This window comes from Chaetura pelagica, unplaced genomic scaffold, assembly GCF_000747805.2.
Source record: "Chaetura pelagica isolate M959 unplaced genomic scaffold, ChaPel_1.0 scaffold748, whole genome shotgun sequence".
NCBI lineage: Eukaryota > Metazoa > Chordata > Aves > Apodiformes > Apodidae > Chaetura > Chaetura pelagica.
The window spans coordinates 15,717-18,875 of record NW_009954115.1 but is presented as its reverse complement, the minus strand read 5'-3'; the positions used below and the strand labels follow the sequence as shown (position 1 = coordinate 18,875).

The 3,159-nt window shown below is 53.4% G+C and overlaps 1 protein-coding gene across 1 annotated transcript in view; it reads right to left on the bottom strand.

Annotated features, from left to right (window-relative positions):
- Nucleotides 1-1,778, bottom strand: part of CDC42EP2 (CDC42 effector protein (Rho GTPase binding) 2) — a 2,858-nt gene extending 1,080 nt beyond the window's left edge. The window contains exon 1 of the mRNA XM_010002624.1: nt 1,129-1,778. Within this exon, the coding sequence (XP_010000926.1) occupies nt 1,129-1,778 (650 nt within the window). The remainder of the gene's footprint in view (nt 1-1,128) is intronic.
- Between the last annotated feature and the right edge of the window lie 1,381 nt (nt 1,779-3,159).

Below are 3,159 nucleotides of genomic sequence, written 5' to 3'. Positions count from 1 at the left end.
TTTTTTTTGGAGAAAAAAAGCAGCAGGATCCACGTTCCCTCCTGGTGCTCAAACCCTTCCCCCCTCAGCCCTCCAAACAATCTGGGGGGAGAACAAGCCTCACCCCCCGGCCCAGAGGGGTCATTCCTCCTTCACTTCACTTTTCTTTTTGCTGTTTTTCAGTCTTATTGGTGATTTTTTAGCCTTATTGTTGACTTTTCAGCCCCATCTCAAGCTCCAGCCATGGATTTTGGTGCCAAAATAGGGGTTTTTTAACTTCTCTGCCAAGAACTTTTGGCTCCTCCTTCCAGCCGGCGCGACGGCAACGCCTGATGGAGCTTTTATTTTTTGCCACAAAACTGCTGAATTTCCCCATTTGTGGCATTTTTAGGGGGTTCACCCAAGTCTGAGGATGACACTCGACATCGGGGGGTTGGGCAACAACTTTTGCTTCTCAAGCAAACAAAAAAAACCCCTCCCAAACTGGAAGATTTTGGGGCCTCGACCATCGTCGTTCTTTGGCCCCGTCCAGCCCAACAAACGTCGCTGCTTCGTCGTGGGGTGGGTGGGTTGGTTGGTGTCTCCTCGTGCTGAGGGAACTGCTGGAGGTTCTGCAGGGAGGAGAAACCCTCAGGTCCCGTTGGCACGATGGGCTCTGCAGGAGGAAAGGACACATGGGTGTTCAGGGGGGGTGCGTGGAGTCAAAACTTGGGAGTCATGAAGTCCTCAGGGGGTTGAAGGGACCTCTGGAGATCATTAACCCAATCCCCTGGAGAGCAGGAGAACCTGGAGCAGATCCCACAGGATCCAGATGGGTTGGGATGTCTCCAGAGAAAGAGACTCCACCACCATTCTGAGCAGCCTGTCCCAGGGCTCTGTCACCCTCAAGGTTAAGATGTCCCTCCTCATGTTGAGGTGGAACCTCTTTTCCTCCAGTTTGTCCCATTGCCTCTTGTCCTGTCACTGGACACCACTGGGAAGAGCCTGGTCCCCCCCTCCTGACACCCCCTGGAGATATTTATGAGATCAAGTCATGAGTCTGAGCTGTAATTTCGGGGCAAAACCCCAAAACCAACCCCCTCCCCCCTCCAAAAAAGAAATTTGAATCACCATCCACTTCCCAACATCTTTACCTGGAGTTTTCCTCACGTCAAGATCTCCTGGATGGATCCACCCACTCGCTCCTCGTGGTGTTTCTCCATCACCTGCAGAACATCCTCCAGGATGGAGGGCCCCAAATCCACGTGGAGGGAGAGGAGGGACCCGGCGTGGGAGAGGAAGGGCTCAGGGCTGCTCTTCTCCTCAGTGAAGCCATTGGTGGCCAAACGGGAGGTGCATGGATCCTCCTCCTCTTCCTCTTCCTGGCTTGGTGGGGCTCTGTCATCCAGGTGCAACCGTGGGGGTTTGGGTGGGGGGGCTTGTGCTGGGGGCAACGTCAAGGCCTGTGGGCCCCCCAGGATGGGCAGGGAGATGGCATTTTTGAGGAGGGGGGAGGAGGTCTCCAAGGATGGTGGCTGGTGGCCGGAGATGGTGGCTGTCCTGGAGAACTGGAAGGGTGGAGCTGGGGCCTCAGGGCTGTCCCTGGAATCCAGGCTGGTCCTGGGGAGGAGGTGGAACTTGCCCTGGAGGAAGGAGATGTCCCCAAACATGTCGCTCTCGCCGCCGCTGCCGATGTGGATGGTGTGTCTGAAGTCCCCCAAGGGGGGGCTGATCATGTCAGAGGAGAGGATGTCCCGAAGCTTCTCCTTCTTCCCCTTCCTGCTGCCCCTTTTCAGGTAGATGGGAGCTTTGGTGGACATGGTGCTGTGGGGAGAAGATCTTCCAGGTCGACCCAAGGTCTTCAAGGCCTCAGCGATGAGGAACTTGAAAAACAAGCTGCAAAACTGGAAAAATAAGGAAAAAAAAATACTTAAAATGGGTCGTGGGGAGAAGATCTTCCAGGTCAACCCAAGGTCTTCAAGACCTCAGCGATGAGGAACTTGGAAAACAAGCTGGTATAATAAGGAAACAACCACTTAAAATGTGTCGAGGGGAGAAGATCTCCCAGGGCAACCCAAGGGCTTGGTGTCTTGAAGACCTCAGCAACGAGGGGCTGGAAAAACAAGCTGGAAAATTAAAAAGAAAGAAGGAAAAACCACCTAAACCCAAGTCCCAAAGATCCCTGATGTCACCACATCCCAGGACACGAATTCCAGACACTCCCAGTTTGATCCCAAGCTCGTTATCGGTGACAAAACCACCCAGGTGGTGAAATCCAGGCCCTCAGGGCCTCTCCTCCCTCTCTGTTTGTCTGGAAAAATCAGGAAGAGCTGGAAATCCCAGAGGATTTGAGGAGGGAAATGAGGGAGTTGAAGGTTGAGGGAGCAGAGGGTTGGAAAGTGGCTTTTCTGACCCAAAAGAGGAGGTGATTTCTGCTCGATTCCTTCTCTTGGCCACCCACACTCCAGCCCCACCCAACAACAGACTGAAATGAAAACCTCATCGAGATGAAGCAGGAAGAGGAGGAAGTTGGGGTGTTTTTTTCACATTTTTAGTCATATCTGTTCTACTCTGATAGTCCTAGCAGTGAGTTTTCAGCTGTGAGGAGGAATTAAGGCCAAAAATGGACATTTTGGGCAAGAAGAAGGTTCTTTACAACCTCAGGAGATGCCTCAGAAAAAGGGATGAAACAGGTTTCAGGCCATGGAATGGTTTGGGTGGGAAGGACCTTGAAGATCATCTAGATCCAACCTCCCTGCATGGGCAGGGACACCTCCCAGCAGCCCAGGCTGCTCCAAACTCCATCCAACCCTTGGATCCACCATCTAGAGGATCATCCAGGTGGTGTTGAAGGTCCCTTCCAACCCAAACCATTCCCTGAAGACCCATCCAACCTGCTCTTGGACACTTCCAGCACCCACAGCATCTCCAGGAAACCTCTGCCAGGGTCTCACCACCCTCATTTCTTCCCTCATCTCAATCTCCCTCTTCCAGCTGGAAACCCTTCCCCCTCATCCTGACTCTCCAGGTCCTTGTCCCAAGTCCCTCCCCAGCTTTCCTGGAGCCCCTTCAGGCACTGGAAGCTGCTCTCAGGTCTCCCTGGATCCTTCTTCTCTCCAGTTGAACACCAAACTCTCCCAGCCTGTCCCCAGAGCTGCTCCAGCCCTTGGATCATCTCTGTGGCCTCCTCTGGACTCTTTC